The sequence below is a fragment of the Musca autumnalis genome, unplaced genomic scaffold, assembly GCF_047663935.1.
Source record: "Musca autumnalis isolate F117 unplaced genomic scaffold, ASM4766393v1 scaffold_2, whole genome shotgun sequence".
NCBI classification, from domain to species: Eukaryota; Metazoa; Arthropoda; class Insecta; order Diptera; family Muscidae; genus Musca; species Musca autumnalis.
The window spans coordinates 104,100,075-104,115,225 of record NW_027411755.1 but is presented as its reverse complement, the minus strand read 5'-3'; the positions used below and the strand labels follow the sequence as shown (position 1 = coordinate 104,115,225).

Sequence of the window (15,151 nt, the reverse complement as noted above, 5' to 3'; positions counted from 1 at the left end):
AAATAAGCACATATTTTGGTCAAAAAATAATTTTTTTATAACAAAAAAAGACATGTTGGCTTCAACCCATTTTTACCCATTTTTTAACATAAATATAGCCACAGCTTCCACGCAAATTATCTTTTAAGGCCAATATTTTTTGCCACGTCCAAAAACATTTCATTTTATCCAAAAATATTTAATTTGTATAATTTACAATCACAAGTCGCGTGTTCTAAAAGGGTAAACCTTGGCTTCAGCTACGTTAAATTTTCAAAAATATTGCTGATATATATACATGTATTTACTAATTTCAAATGGATTCTGAGCTTAAACATCACGGATATTATGGATGAGAAGGGCTGAGCGTATTTTAGATAGAAAAACTTTTGATGAACAATCCAGGATATTTACAATATCTCTATTAATAGCGGAGGCTCGGCATTCCACCAATATGTGCAAAATAGTCAAATAGTCGCCACAAAAAGAACAAAGTGCAGGCATTGTGTTTTCATAATAATGTCGAGTGTTGAACAAACATTTTGCAATCCGATCTACCGAGGTACAAATTGTAACGTTTACGGGGAATGTTCGGGTTAATCCTTAATAATTACATTTAAACTTTTATCCAAACACCGATGATCAAAGGATAAATCGTTTTTATTTCTGCTGAGAAATTGTATTTTTAATAGGTTGAGAAAAAAAGGGCATCGATACATCATATAGATATAGCTAGCATGTAAAATATGAGCTAAATTGATCATTTTCAACTTACAGCTACGTTGAGTTTTTGTTGCTCGGTGAAGCTAAGGGTAAAGGCCCAAACTTTGTTCGCTTTCCAAATGCCAAATTATAAAGGAATCCCAGAGCATCTTTGCAATTCCACCGTCGATCTCCTTTATAATTTGACTTTGAAAAGCGAAGAAAGCTAGCAAAAAGTTTTGGCCTTTGTTAAAATCATACGTTTTTCATTGCAAAATTATTAAAATTTTTATATTAAAATTTAATACTCACCGTTGTTACTAATTCCAAGCAAACAAATTGTAATGTTTCGATATTATCGACAAAGAATGGTTCAATGGATAAAGCCGACAGTGGCAAGACGATGGTATCAACAAAAATGCACTTGTCGAAAAGCATGACAAATACCTTCATCAACTCAACAACTTTAGAGTACAAAAGTTGCAAGTTACGGTTATGGTTGTGGTGATATTTCGACTTTTTTCTGCTGTCACTCTTTTTTACACTTTTAACCGTGTATACTGAGTCATACGTTGGGAATATTGTTTCTCTTAATTGGAATTGTATAAATTTAATAATCAGAGCTATATTATCCTCTTGCAAAAATTTTAAATCGCTCACAGTAGAATATATGTTACAAACAAGGAGACTAGCTTCAATTGCATTTAAAATTTTTTCCATCGCTTCCTCATCTACAATGTCGTCATCATCATCCTAAAAAAAAATCCTGGAAATATATATATTTTTTTGCTATTTTTTAATGATATCACTTACTGGACCACATGAATAGTTTCTTGCTAAATAGACATTACGCATAGCATAATTTATTAACAGAGTCAATTTGTTTTTTGGTATCAAATCAAGAACATTTTTTGCTTTAAGTTTTGCAACATCATTACTCATTGCGTTTAACATCTTTGACGAAATGCATTCGACATTTTCATCAACTTCATCTGAAACAATAACGAAAATTATTACATATAAATCAAAAATTCATAAACTATTTACCTGATTCATAATTAGGAGATTCAGTATCATCAAGTAATTCAATTATTTGTTCCATATTTCGCATGAACTGCTGATATGTTTGTGAACGTAGTATGTCGTCCTTGGAACATTTAGGTGGGAGGACAGAAGGAGTTCTTTCCACCCGGCGGATTTTCGGTTTGGAGTCTGAAAATTGTTTGTTTTGTTAGCATAAATGATTTCAATTTAGATATATATTGTGAATTATGAATATAAATTAATGACATTTAAGTCAAACCTGTAGTGGAATTCTGTAACTCATTTTTTCAGTTATTCCATATTTACATTAGGCGATTTTTCTTGCGGCAATTGTCAGTTAGTAGGTGAGAGAGGGTGTTGAGAGGCAAAGGGTTACTATATGCCTCACCTCTCTCTCCTTCAAACTGACAATTGCCGCAAGGAAAATGCCTAATATAAATATGTCCCAATTTACATTAGGCGAGTTTACTTGCGGCAATTGTCAGTTTGACGGAGAGAGAGGTGAGGTATATGGCAACCCTTTGCCTCTCAACACCCTCTCTCACCCACAAACTGACAATTGCCGCAAGTAAACTCGCCTAATGTAAATTGGGACTATGGACTTACCGATAAAAATTGGTAAAATTAAAACGCAAAATTACTGCTATACCTAAAGGGGTTTACACTATCTATCAATGTCATATGAGCTGTCACTTCTTTTATCCATTCGACATCCTTTATGTTTGTCAAAGTCCATACCACTTTAAGTTTTTGCGTTCACACTAGCATACAATTTCATATGACCACAAAATATAAATCACGCAATTAACACAATTAATATTATTAAAAACTTTAATCGCGCTCACATTTTCGTTTTCTTTACCTATTTCCTTCATTTTTTGGTAAAATTGTTTTCTTCTAACAATTAATTTCTCAACTGCATACAAAAATACATGGCCGAATAGACCGCTCCCTAAATGAAAAATGCACATATGAGTTGCCACATCATTTTGATAGATGAACATTTTCATAGTGGTCACACTATGTGTACAACATTCACAGGTAGCAAATTAGACATCTCATATGACATTCATAGATAGTGTAAACACCCCTTAATTAACGACGGGACGTACACAAATATTTCACCTTTCTACCACAACAACGCTCTCTGAGCATCCGTATTACCCAAATACGTTGAGTTCAAAATCACATTTAAAACACAAAATCCGCGACCAAATCTTATTTAAATATTTTCATTCGTAAAATAAATCATTTTCCTTTGCAATTAATTGTATTTCAGGTTTTGTTGGGCTTTTGTTTTCAAAATACAAAACATATTATACGTTCTGTCATAGTTGAATTTGTTTAATTTGAAATAAAATACGCTTGTCGTATTTCGGTAGTATTCTTAAGAATACATATGTTCTACTTTTTTCACCACACACGCTTTGGGAATGCGGACGGACGTATTTAGACATGTCTCTTATGAATGAAAAGTATCAATAAAAGTTAACAACACTTTTGCTATCGGTAAGATATAGCAGCAGCTTTATTTTGGTTGTTAACTTACCGAAAAATTTCGTTAATTACCGAAATTGTAAGCATTTTAATTCTACCGATATTTGTCGGTAACTCAAAAAATGAGGTACAGAATACCACTACTGATCAAAAGAAGTATTATTATCAAATGTTGTATTAAACTAGCTTTTTTGTAAACATACACTTCACCCCGGTTATTTACCTCTCTGCTTAACTGCCTTTCCCGTTTAATTGCCTCATAATCTAAATCCCCAAAAGTTTTTCATATAAATGAGTTGAAACTGTCCCGGTTAAATACTTTTCTGTAAGTACCCAATTCGGATATTTACCTGTCAAATATTTTCCCAAAAAGAACATTTATTAACACTTTTCTCGGTTTATTACCCCCGCAATGTTATATTTCTGAGACAATCGATTTCGATGACTACGTGAATTGTGATGAAGATGTCCAGTATTATGTTATGGTGTTATGATCACAGATGAATAAATTTCTTATTGATTAAATAATATAACTTACATTATACTCGTAGACTTGGTTTTATTTTTTGACTTATTGTTTTCTAATTGTTGTCATTTTTTTGTAAGGTTGAGATGAGATTTTTGTAACTACCCACATGAGGTAGATATGCGAGATTTTCGTAACTGCCTTTCCCGCATAACTACCCCAATTGTTTGGAATTTTATGAAAGGTAGTTAACCGGGGTGAAGTGTATGTGACTTTTTATCGATTATTTTCTCTTTTATGCCAACTGACTACTTTTACAAGGCGATGAGCGCCTACGTAGTCGGTATTGTCCATCGCTAGATTACTTTTCAACTGATTATAAACTAACTTCGTTTATCCTATTTGTAGTCAGTTTAAATGATAATGTAAAAAAAAACAATCTTTGTTTTTGTGTATTCTCTTTCTCTATATTATGTTTTTTAGAGAGAATAAGGGGGTAAATTTGTATTTTTTTCTTTCGTGTTCCTTTTTTTTACCAGAACAATATGAATAACATGTCACGGTGCGCCTTAACTAATTTTAAATGGAAGGTGCTTACACCTGGAAAGTTTTTGCAGATTCTGAAACTAAAAGAAGAAACAAAAAAATCGCCGTAGGGATTTTCAAATAAATAGCGATTTAAGTTCACATTTTTAGGGGTTCTTTAGGTTTTCATGATTTTGCTTGGAAACCACGAGTCCTATGTAAAATTCAGAATCCGCGAAATCTTCCCATGTGTAAGCGGTTTTCACCAAAAGTTAGTTAAGGCGCACTGAGGAGCATGATATTGATTTATAAGGAGGCGATACAGTCAGTGCATTGCCTCAATTTGAACTTCTATATCTCAAAAACGGTAAAACCTACGAAAATATCATAAAGGTCAATCTTGTGGAAAATTTCCACAGCTACAACATTTTAATTTCCCATTTACATAGGCCTCGCGGTTTCCAAGCAAAATCGTAAAAACCTAACGAACCCCTAAAAATGTGAACTTAAATCGCGATTTTTTTGAAAATCCCTCCGGTGATTTTTTTGTTTCTTGATATTTCTCATCTATGAGCATTGTAGTTTCAGAATCTGCAAAAACTTCCCAGGTGTAAGCACCTTCCATTAAAATTTGGTTAAGGCACACCGTGATGTACGAATATTTTCAGTCCATCAAAACTGGCTTTTATTATTGGATGCTGCATTTATATGAAAGTTATTAAGAAAATGTGAATTATTTCAACGTTTTCGCTTTATTTATTCGGCATGCACAAATACTTTGTAGAAGATACATGTTTTTGTCTTCAAAGTGTCGATCTCTAGAGGACTTTTCAACCAATTTAAAGTTAGTAGAAAGTAGTGGAGAAATGGTCAATTTTCGAAATTTTTTCTGTTCAAAGTGGTTGATCTCCTTGTCAACCAGTTTATAGTCAGTTTAAAAATAATCGATTAATTGTCAACCATTTTATCAACTGGTTGATAAAAATCCGACAGGGTAAGCTCCGCGTTATCGAACACACATACATACACATATGCGACAATATAAGAAGTTATCCAGCCGACCATTTGTTATAAATAGTCTTTCTCTGTAACGAACTTCCCTATAGCGAGTACTTTTTTTATAACTAAGTTTTTTTTAATGCACAAGTTTTTTAATGTACACTGTAATCAGTACATCAACATTACCAAGTACTTGGAAAACAGCAAAAATCAATCTTATTAAAAAGTAAGATAATGGTGATAAATCTTTGTGCAAATTCAGTCTGTTTGCGGCGAAGCCTTATTTTAGTATATACAAACAACATTAAGTACCCCGTGGCCAGTGACAAGCATATATAAAAGTTGAGAATAAATAACACATAACATTGAAACAGTAACAAGTTAAACACAAAGTTACAACACATTGAGTTTTTTACACAGAATATAAAACACAAAAATTGTAAATTGTTTTACTTAACCTAAATTAAAAATTGTGAATTATACTACCTAAAAATTTGCTAATTAAAATCTACGATTTTATCTAAATTAAAACCTAAATTTTTGCTAATTAAAAACTAAAAATTGTGCTAATTAAAAATTGGAAAAAATACCTAATTAAAACCTACAAAATTTACTACTTAAAACACTGTGAATTATCCTACTTAACCTAGTGTGAATTTGCCTACATAAAATTTGCCTAAAATACGGTGAAATTTGTTTATAATATTCGCCTACACGAAATTGTGAATTTTGCTATCTAAAACTAAAATGAAAAATTGCCTAAATAAAATCCTATGTACATAAAGCTAAAACCCTACATCTAATATTGCACTATATATAACCTAAAAGAAAAGCCTAATCTATTGTATATAAAACTTAACCTAGTGTACATAAACCTACAAATTACCTATTTACACTATCCTACACTACATTGAATTAACCGAAAGAAAAAATTTTAAATAAAGTGTAAACCTAAAATTGATTTTTAAAAAGAAACTAAATTGATCTGTCATTTGGTGAAAAAAAAGAACGTTTGTATATACATTTTTGGTCCAGTCGAGCCAGATTAAAGTGGTGTTTTTTTTTAATAATTAAAAAACAAAACAAAAATACAAAAGCAGCGTGAGTACAAAATCAAAGGTACAAGATCGTTTACAAAAAAGGCAAAATACAAAAACGTGAACACATAAAAAGAATTACATACAAAGTGAAACAGTTAACAGTGTACATAGTGAACGATACAACAAAAGAAGAAAACAAAGTACATAGCGAAGAACTAAAAGTGAACATTACAGTGGGTACAAAATAAAAAGCACAGAAAATTTTTTGTTTTTAACAAATTCAAGAACAATAATTTTTTACAAATACAACAACAAAAACAAAACGGTTCGTGCGCGTAACAAATAAATTTCAATTACAACAATCAACACCAGTACAACAACAAGGAAGCATCAAGAGGACGGACAGAAAGAAGACCCAGCACACCAAATACAACAAAAACAGACAAGAAGACACCCATCCTTTAAAGTGAGTACCCCGTTTTCAAGTTGTTTGGAGCACAACCAATCAAAAGGTTATTGGGTGCAAAAATAGACCCTCACGGCCTATAAAATTGCATAGACCCCTGTAAACTTGGATTGTGAAGTGCTATAGTGGATCGGTAGAAATTTTTGACATCTTGTGCAGTGGAACTACAATGCCCCAAGATTCGAGGACAGTTTTCACTTACATAACCTAAAAATTTGACACAAACAAAATAGAGCAGGGAGCTCAGGAAGTCGCCATTGGGTTTTGATATATAGTTCCGTGCAAAATAATAGCAGCGCGCTACTCAAATTGCTTATATTTGGGGTATGTTTACAATATATACCCGAATCTCGTTTTATTTCACTTTAATTTAATGCTTGCACGGTGGCAACTCTAAGCACAACAAAATTTGACCGAAAAATGCAACTGTTAAAAATCCCGTTACAATATGTCTATCTTCCTTTTTTTGTTTGCAAAATAATAACAGTGCAGGTGAAAATGTAAGAGAAAGGTTAGGTTAGGTTTATATTCACATTTACTTGTTGAAAAGTTGTTCGAATGAGTTTTTGTCATATTATAAATTAAAATACATAAACATATTTAAAAATATGCGTCGAAAAAAACACTGTAGCGCGGAAAAGCGCGAAATCATAAAAAGCTACTTTCTAAAGGAAAAAGTTATAGAGATATTCAAGAAATTCTTAATTGCTCCGCTATAATGATTTCTAACGCCAAAAAATGGTCCGAAAAACCGGAAACACGCGGAAGAAAGAGGAAAATTAACGAAAAAATACCCGAAAAATCTTCCGAACCGTAAGAAATAATCCTCAAATGCCAGCAACAGTGGTGAAAAACATTTTTAATCTTGATGTTCATCCTTGCACAATAAGAATACTACTTCCAAACAATAATCTAGCAGCCAGAACTCCTCGTAGAGTTCCGCTTTTGAAAAAAACACAATGTTACAAAAAGATTAACATTTGCCCGAGAGCATTCTGATTGGCCAACTTCTAAATGGCGCAATGTTTTATGGTCGGATGAAACAAAAGTTGTTCTTTTTGGATCCAAAGGGTACCGACGATATGTTAGACGGCTCCCCAACACAGCTTTTGACCCACGCAATGTTTCATGCACTGTTAAACATGGAGGCGCGAAAATAAACGTATGGGGCTGTTTTTCCTACTATGGCACTGGCCCTATATTTTGGATAAAAGGAAACATGGATGCCACTTTATACGTTAATATATTGGAAACAGTTATGAAACCATACGCCGATTGGAATATGCCCTTAAAATGGGTATTTCAAAACGATAATGACCCTAAACATACTAGTAAAGCAGCAAAATCGTGGTTTTCTTTAAATGGTATTAATGTTATGGATTGGCCGGCTCAGTCGCCCGACCTTAATCCTATCGAAAACTTATGGACGGACATTAAAACAGCAGTATCTGTCGCAAAACCAAAGAATGAGAAGGAATTATGGCATGTGGTGAAAACGTCGTGGGAAAACATTCCAGTAGAAAGATGCCAAAATTTGGTTAATTCCATGACACGTCGATGTCAAGCAGTACTATGGAACAAAGGATATTCTACAAAATATTAATTTTTTTATTCACTTAAATATTCGAATCTAAAAAAAAAAACAAAATATTAGTATTAAATTTGAGTTTTAATTTGTTTTTTGCTATTTGAAAGTTAAAAAATTCGAAAACTGCTATTTTTTTGCACCACTACTTTTTACAACTATGAAGTTTTTTTGTTTTTTCTTCGTTATGTTTGCATTATATTTAATTTATGTTATCTTCAATAATAAATGGATACTTTAAGCTATCCCTGGACAAAAACTTTACAGGTAGTCTCTTTTAATATGGACTATAATGGTGGGTTATTAAATTTTAGGCCCACGCTGCTATTATTTTGCACGGAACTGTATACAGTATGCAAAGTTCATATTCGTACAAACTTCAAAAATGAATAAAATCGTTATTAATTCCATATTTTATATGCAAATATGATACAATTGATGGGGATTACTATAACGAAGAAAGGTTTAAAAATAACAAAACAAATTTTTAATTAATTTCATCATTTAGGTATAGATGGCGCCTGTGTGGGTGGCAAAGTTCGTATTCGTACACCTAGAAGCACTATATATTTGTGGTATTTGAGGATTTTTGAGGCAAAATACCACCAATTTTTGTTGTTTTCTTCTTATAGAGTGCCTTTGCTGTAGAAAAATGTAAAAAAACGATAATTTAATTAAATATTTTGCATGAATAAAAAGTCGGACGAACATCCGAAATACTTAAGAAAAATGTGATAGATGCAATTAACTATGGTATTTTATTCTCGAATTTTTGGACGAAAACAGCTAATAGCAGTCCTTCTGCAACAGTATTTGAGGTCTCCTAGGAAAATAAATGTTGTCAGCGTTCGGAAATGTAACGAAACGTAATCCCGGCTAAGGTAACGTAAAGTCATTTTTGGTTTCTATGTCGTAAAAATCGCATGTTCTGTTTTATATTTGGCATAAAATGTATTGAAGTATAAGAATAGTATTTCGAAAATCTTGTTACGGAAATTACGAGAGAAAAACAGATAATTAAAGGCGAAAATTTCCCCTCTACAGTTTAACTGTTCCTCATAATTTCTCACAGTTTTTGATATAAAATGATTTTGGAAACCCTATTCTAAAACTTCAATACATTTTGTGCCATATATAAGACAGAAATTACGATTTTTACGACGTAGAAACCAAAACATGTCTTTGCGTTGCCTTAACCCGGATTACGTTTCGTTGCACTTCCGAACGCTGACAAGATTCATTTTCATATAAGACCTTGAATATTATTCCAGAAGGACTGCTATTAGCTATTTCCGTTCAAAATTCGAGAAAAAATTGCCATAGTTAATCGTTTTTATGACATCTTTCTTAAGTATTTCGGATTTTCGTCAGACTTTTTATTCAGGCAAAATGTTTAATTAAATTACCGTTATTTTTACATTCTTCTACAGCAGAGGCACTCTAAAAGAAGAAAACAACAAAAAATGGTGGTATTTTGCTTTAAAAATTCTTAAATACCACAAATATATAGTGCTTCTAGGTGTACGAATACGCCACCCACACAGGCGCCATCTATACCTAAATGACGGAATAAATTAAAAATGTATTTTCTTATTTTTAAATCTTTATTCGTTATAGTAATCCCCATCAATTGTATCATATTTGCATATAAAATGTGGAATTAATAACGATTTTATTCATTTTTTGAAGTTTGTACGAATATAACTTTGCATACTGTATACAAGGTTGCCCGTTAATACATAATATACGCTGATGCTTACATCGACATTTTTTAACAATATGTTTGGCTAAACTCAGTCTGGTGGACAGACAGAGAACAAGCGTCTATAATTATAACCTATATATAATTTTTATAATTTAATCAAATTTTAACAACTTTTCAGCAAAATTTCTGTGACCCAAAATATCTTCAGCGAGTTATTGCTAAAGTATTTTTCTGGTATATTCTTGTGCATAACCACTTTGTGGCGAAATCTATACTTTTGGAAAACTTTTTCTTAAACTCTTTGGAAATTTTTGGGACTATCTTTGACATTTCGGACCCAAATATTAGCATTGGTAAAATTTCTTTGCGATTTTTGGAAAAACTCAAAGCGTTTTTAAAAATATTTGTTGACTCAGACAAATATTTAAACTCAATTCAACAAAACAACTCTTGATTATAGGAAAACTGAAACCATATTCATATTAAAATCCTCCTTCAAAAGGATATTAAGCGATGTTATTAACTTTCTGAGACACTTGGGAAAAAACGGACTTTTCTTTGAACTTTTATCCACAATCCAGCATACATTTTCACGACCTTTAAAGTATCTTTTAATAACTTGTTAAAATTTAACTAATACTCTTCAATTGCAATTATATCTTGTCTATTGGATTTTTTTTGTTGGATAATCAATCGGAATAGCCATCTACTCGTTTTCTTGTTGGCTCTTAAATAATTTTATTGATTTTTGGATTTTTTTCTCGATTTTGTGGAATCAAACAAGTCTGCATAAACATTTTTGCCGCTTCTTTACTTTCTTTGGTGTCTTTAGTGAAGTTTACGCTCTATTTTTTACTCGATTGGATCTTTAATGTATTGGAAATTTTCTCATCATTTGCTACTTATTGTTATCGATCTCCTGTGACTCGGAGCATTTTCTACCTCATTGTCCCGAATTGAATTCAATTAAAAATATTTTTCGTTTTGAAAAATAAGAATTTTCATCAAGCATTGGATTGAAAAACTGAACAACAGTCAAACGTTCAAATAAACTGAGAAAATACGGGAGCTTTTTCAAATATTTTTGATTTTCCGACCATTTTGTTAAAAATTGAAGATTTTTCTTTGACCCAAATTCAAATTTCGTTGTCGGCGATTTTTTGTCTTTTTTTTTTTTTTTTTTTTTTTGAAGAAAAACTATTTCTTAATTTTTGAATTTCAAAGGTTTTGTAAAAGCTTAAATCCTAAACAAAGTAATTCCTTCTCATTTGGGATTCTTTCCTAATTTTGATACCTACAAAATTAAAGAAAAGCTAAGACTAAAACTACAAGATGGATAAAACATTGTGCTATAAATTTGCGAATGGCGTCAACGATCTTTTGGACTTCATTTCGATATTTTCAATAACCAATCCAGAGGATACTGCCGACACTTTGGAGACAACGCTTGGGATTGAATTCAGCATGGGAAAAAGTTTAAGAGTTACATGGAATGCAGAGATCACGAGCCAACCGAAGCAGAAAAGGTGATTGATAAAAACAAATTGAGGAAAAAATATGTGGGGGCGATGGATGCGTACAAGAAAGCTCTAAGTCAAATCAATATACAATTAAAAGGTGCCCTTGATAAGTAGGCTTTGGAAAAAGCCAAAAGAGAGTCAATGGCCACGACCCAAGGAAAGGAGGAAGATGTCAAATCCGTATCACGTTTGCCACCATGTGACACCGACATATTCAAGGGAGGATATATTTATATTAAGGGCTCAAACTTAAGCAACGTGGAAAAACTATTTCATCTGAAATAAAAAACAGCTGGCGAAGCAAAGGAAATTATTAACCATGTGCCACTAACCAATGACGGTTTTGAATTAGCGTGGAGAAACCTTACGGATCGATATGAGAACAAAAGGATGCAGGTTAATGAACAAATCAAATGTCTTTTTAATCTGCCTGTAGTTTCAATCGACTCAAGTTACACGATTCAAAAGTTACAAAGAACGGTAAATAGCTGTTTGCAGACACTGGAGATGCTTGAAGTGGACGTAAAAGGATGGGATCCACTACTGATATACCTTTGTTCTTCTAAATTACCAAGGAATTTTCCGGAGGAGTTCGAGAAATCTCTTAGCAATTGCAAAATAATTCCAAAACAATTTGACAATCTCCTAGTACACAACCTAGTACACCCTAGTACCACAACCTAGTACTAGTGCCGCCGCTACTACCACTCAATTACAGTCCACTACAAACCTTGAACCAAATACGATTACAACCTTGAGCCTCCAAGATAATCAAGTTAATCAACAACAATCTGGAGGAACACTACTTTTCACAGCCATGGTACATATAGAAACCAGAGGACAACTTTGCGATGCCAGAGCTCTGATCGACTCAGGATCACAGTCAACTTTTATTTCGGAAAAACTGAAGAATCTTTTGAAGCTTCCTACAAGGAACAATTCAGTACATGTCACTGGTCTAAGTCAATTTGTTTCTGAAACTTCAACCAAATCCTGCTTATTCACTATGCGCTCAAAATATGACCCTAGTTTTAGACTGGAAGTGTGGGCTCCAGTTTTAAAGACATTACCTTCGAATCTACCGCCGCAGAACTTAGATACAACACAACTTAGAGATGTTACATCATTAGAACTGGCTGACCCGAAGTTCTACTTATTGGAATGGATATAGGACCATTAATATTCACAATTGGGACTCCAATGAAAACTTTTGGAACAATATTAACACAAAAGACCAAGTGTGGATGGATTGTTGGAGGACCCATTCCTGGAAATACGATTCGAAGGAAACAAATTTCATTACTTGCTACAACATCTATTGAGAAGATACTAACACGATTTTGGGAGGTGGAAGAGACCCCTAAAAAAGTTTTACGGTCAGAAGAAGACAATTTCTGCGAGCGGAATTTCATTGAAACTACAATAAGAAATCAAGAAGGAAGATACATTGTAACTCTCCCATTCAAAAACTGCGAAGAACTGGGGAAATCAAGGAATATTGCCTTAGCCCAATTCTACAAGGTGGAGAGAATACTTTTGATAACACCAGATATTAAAGAACAATATGGCACTTCAATACTTGAGTATCTTCAACTTGGTCATCGAAAAGTTGCGGCAAACGAGATTAACGATATGCCAAATTATTATCTGACACATCACGCAGTGATAAAACCAGATAGACTCACTACAAAATTGAGAGTCGTATTCAACGCTTCATGTCCAACATAGAACAAAACAAGTTTCAACGACGTACTTTTTCCTGGACCCATTCTACAACAGCATTTAGTATTACAGATGTCAAATGGAGGTTTTTCAAGTACGTGTTTAATGCCGACATCACCAAGATGTATAGGCAAATACTGCTGGACCCATGCGGATGGCTAGCTCCAGTAGTGGTCGTAGCAAAACTGGAAATGCAGCAAATCTGGCTGGACAAAATAGATTGGGACGACACTTTGAAGCCAATGACACAAATGAATTGGAAAAACTTTGTAAAAAAATAGCCAACATAACGAAGTTCTTCACTTTGACAAGTTCTGTGGAAATTCATGGATTCTGTGACGCTTCGGAAAGCGCATATGGTGCTGCTATATACATCCGAGTTGAAGATACAGACTCTAGTACACATACCTTCCTGCCAGCAGATAAGACTCGGGTAGCTTCGATTAAAAACCTTTCAATACCACGACTCGAATTATGTGGAGCAGTTCTTCTTTCGAAATTGGCAGTTTCAATAATGGATAAAAAAGCATCCTTGTCATTGGAGCACCTTCGAGGGAAATAGAGTGTCGGAAATTTCTGAGAATGTCGGTCAAGAAAACTGGAGACACATTGATTGAGAAAATAACCCTGCTGATATAGCAAGTCGAGGATGTTCACCTACCGAACTGAAAGATCATAATCTCTGGTGGTATGGACCTCACTGGTTAAAAACGTCCAAGGATCGGTGGCCGCAACATCAAGATGCAACTGATACAAACTTGGAAGCGAAAGCGGTTAAAACCCTCACAATTTTCAAGAAAAAGATGACCCTTTAAAAAATTTATCTTCATTGGCAAAAGTCTATCGTTCATATGCATATGCTTTGCAATTTTGGAAGAACACTGGACAAAGTCGACAATATCTAAGAGCATTATCTACGGATCTTTCACCCAAAGAAATCCAGGATGGAAAACGCTTGAGTATATTACAAACTCAAAGATTTTTCTACCCAAACGAATACGAATTATTGGAAAAAAGACTCGAATTTCTCCCACAAGTCCACTTCTGACCTTGAATCCTTTCTTAGACTCAAGAGGAATCATGAGAGCCAATGGCAGACTGGTACAATCGGGTGTTCTGACGTACAGTGAACGCCATCCAAGCCATCTTTAGTGAGTTGCTTGTGGACTTCATTCATAAAATTACATTGCATGGAGGCAATTAGTTGATGATCCGAGTGATAAGATCTGAATTCTGGATATTCGGACTCAAGTCGCTGGTCAAAAAGACTATTCGGAATTGCAAAGTATGCATAATTCACAAGAAATAGACTCCAGATCAGATAATGGCAGCACTTCCACCAGAACGAACTTTCTTGTCAAGACCATTTACAAATACAGGAGTTGACTTTGCGGGACCCTTCAATATTAAAAGCTATTCGGGAAGGGCCTGTTTCCTCACTAAAGGATATGTTTGCCTTTTTGTCTGCTTCCCGACTAAAGCTATACATTTAGAACCAACGAGCGACTTGTCTTCTTATGCTTTCCTTCCCGCTTTTGCCAGATTCATAAGCCGACGTGGTTGCCCATCTTGTATTTATTCAGACAATGGTACAAATTTTGTTGGTGCGGTCGACCTACTAAAAAGAGATCGAATAGCCTTTATGAACAACCTACAAAACAGCACCATACAAAGTCATTGTCATCAAAATTTGAATTGGAAATTTATACCGCCGGGGGCTCCTCACATGGGTGGCTTGTGGGAAGCCGGAGTAAAATCATTTAAACTCCATCTAAAGAAAAGTTTACCCAAAATGAATTTCACTTTCGAAGAGTTTACTACTATATTAACGCGCATCGAAGCTTGTTTGAATTCGGGACCCTTGAGTCCGGCAAGCGACAATCCCATCGATTTTACACCCT

General features: G+C 33.8%; 1 protein-coding gene across 4 annotated transcripts in view; it reads right to left on the bottom strand.

Annotated features, from left to right (window-relative positions):
• Nipped-B (Nipped-B cohesin loading factor) overlaps positions 1–15,151 on the bottom strand; it is a 512,008-nt gene that overhangs the window by 339,809 nt on the left and 157,048 nt on the right. For all 4 annotated transcript variants that reach the window (XR_012410391.1, XM_073968650.1, XM_073968649.1 and 1 more), the window contains 3 exons: positions 1,729–1,893; positions 1,495–1,673; positions 994–1,434 (listed from right to left, as the gene is read on the bottom strand). Coding sequence is in view for 3 of the 4 variants with exons in the window: in XM_073968650.1 (XP_073824751.1) it covers positions 994–1,434; positions 1,495–1,673; positions 1,729–1,893 (785 nt within the window). In the remaining variant the exon portion in view is untranslated. The remainder of the gene's footprint in view (positions 1–993; positions 1,435–1,494; positions 1,674–1,728; positions 1,894–15,151) is intronic.